General features: G+C 38.0%; 1 protein-coding gene across 1 annotated transcript; it reads left to right on the top strand.

Moving 5' to 3' along the window:
• Positions 1-630: 630 nt before the first annotated feature.
• Positions 631-1,686, top strand: LOC143809620 (4-galactosyl-N-acetylglucosaminide 3-alpha-L-fucosyltransferase FUT6-like). Its single transcript, XM_077292668.1, has one exon. It carries the CDS (start codon positions 631-633, stop codon positions 1,684-1,686), a length of 1,056 nt encoding a protein of 351 aa, XP_077148783.1.
• Positions 1,687-2,006: the final 320 nt, after the last annotated feature.

Genomic DNA, 2,006 nt, shown 5'->3' with positions numbered 1-2,006 from the left:
GGCCGAATCCTGTGTATTCATTGCATTATTCTGAAATCTTCATAAATAACCTACATACATATTCTAGAATACTCGATGCGTTAGAATCGGGACATCATCTAGTTTCTTATAAATTGCTAATTACTCTGCTATTTATGCTGATATATTTATATAAATTATCTTCCCATCCATTACCCTATGGTTCGGTTTTTAAGGTATTATTATTGTTATGTATAATCATATTTCATTTCCTTTTTTCTTAACTTGTGCGGGCACCTCTTTATGCAAGTAGTGCTACTTCATCCTACTCTCACTAATAAAAGGTATTTTAGCCTTAATTCTTTTGTCATACTCTTTGTTCTTGGACCATATGTTCAGTTTCCTTCTTTTTGGTCTATGGCTGAAAGAGAGGATCCCGAGCAGGGGTCCTCCTATATAACATGTACATGCACCAATGAAACACAAAGGGGGTTATCAAGATAAGCTAAATCTCTAGTATAAAGAGAAGCTGAACCTTCTAAAATTAAAAATAAATAATAATTTGCATCAATGTTTTTGTGACATAAATATATTTTGTTTTTCTCCTACAGGTATGATACTTGTCAGTTTCATCTCCAGATACAAGCTCTTCCATTGATTCTGCCTAAATAAATGGAGCACCAAGGGAAAACTCTGACATGCAGGAATGCTTTTATCTTTTTGATTGCACAACTGTTCCTCTCAACCATTTTCTTTTCACTCTGTAACTATGGAAATCGCTCATTGATTAGCAGTAAGTTTTCATATACAAGTATCCCCCCGGAAACAGCTAACAATACTAAGATCATCCTTGTTTGGACGTGGCCATTTGGTGAAAAATTTCCACTTAATGAATGTCCCCCATACATTGATTTTTCTGGCTGCTTTTATACAGCTAACAGATCATTATATTCTTCCGCAGATGCAATTGTTATTCATCGCAGAGATGTTTGTAATTCCAGAAAACAATTACCCCAGATGCCAAGACCATCAAATCAGTACTGGGTTTGGTTTAACTTGGAGTCTCCATCACATAGCCCAAATTTGCATTTTATGGATGATCTTATCAACCTCACAATGTCTTACAGAGCTGACTCAGATATTTTCTCACCTTATGGTTGGTTAGATCCAAATAAAGAAGGAGATACCTTCCAAATTCCTCCAAAGACCAAGCTGGTGGCCTGGGCAATAAGTAACTGGAATCCAGGTTCTAAAAGAGTACGCTATTATGAGGAACTAAAAAAATTTCTATCTGTAGACATTTATGGAAGGCAGCATTTACCTATGCCAAGAATTAAACATGAACAAACTTTGTCACAGTACAAGTTTTATCTTGCCTTTGAAAACTCTATTCATGAAGACTATATTACAGAGAAACTTTGGAAGAACGCATTGTCGTTTGGATGCGTACCAGTTGTTCTTGGTCCTACTCGGAAAAACTATGAATGCTTTATTCCAAAAGACTCTTTTATCCATGTAGATGACTTCTCCACAGCTGAAGAGCTCGCTAAATATATCTTGAAGTTAGATGGTGATGAGAAAGCTTACCAACAGTATTTTTCATGGAGATCCAGACTTCATCCCTTTGGAAATACTGATTGGCAGACTCATTACTGCAAGGTGTGTAAAGCACTAAAAGAGGCTCCGCCAACCAAAACTATTTCAAAACTTGGAGCATGGTACAAATGATCGTAGATGTTGTCGTTTTTTTTTCTTTTAAAGGGAACCTGTCAGCAGATTTTACCACTATAAGATGTGGCCACTGCCTTTCAGGGCTTATCTACAGCATTCTATAATGTTGTAGATATGTCCCTAACCCGACCTGAAAGAACTGAAAAATAAGTTTTATTATACTCACCCGTGGGGTGGTCCGGTCCGATGTGTGTCGCAGGTTGGGTCCCGCGCCTCCCATCTTCTTGCGACGCTGCCCTCCTGCTTCTTTATCGCTCCCCGGCATAGGTGCTTCTGTGCAGGCGTACTTATCTACCGTGTTGAGGGCAGAGTAAAGT

Source organism: Ranitomeya variabilis, chromosome 2, assembly GCF_051348905.1.
Source record: "Ranitomeya variabilis isolate aRanVar5 chromosome 2, aRanVar5.hap1, whole genome shotgun sequence".
In the NCBI taxonomy this organism is placed as follows: domain Eukaryota; kingdom Metazoa; phylum Chordata; class Amphibia; order Anura; family Dendrobatidae; genus Ranitomeya; species Ranitomeya variabilis.
Note: the sequence above shows the minus strand (reverse complement) of the source record. Positions and strands in the feature narration are given on the sequence as shown.

What these genes read in the sequence shown, in the direction of transcription:
- LOC143809620 (XM_077292668.1), top strand. Translation starts at nt 631, where the DNA reads ATGGAGCACCAAGGGAAAACTCTGACATGCAGGAATGCTTTTATCTTT.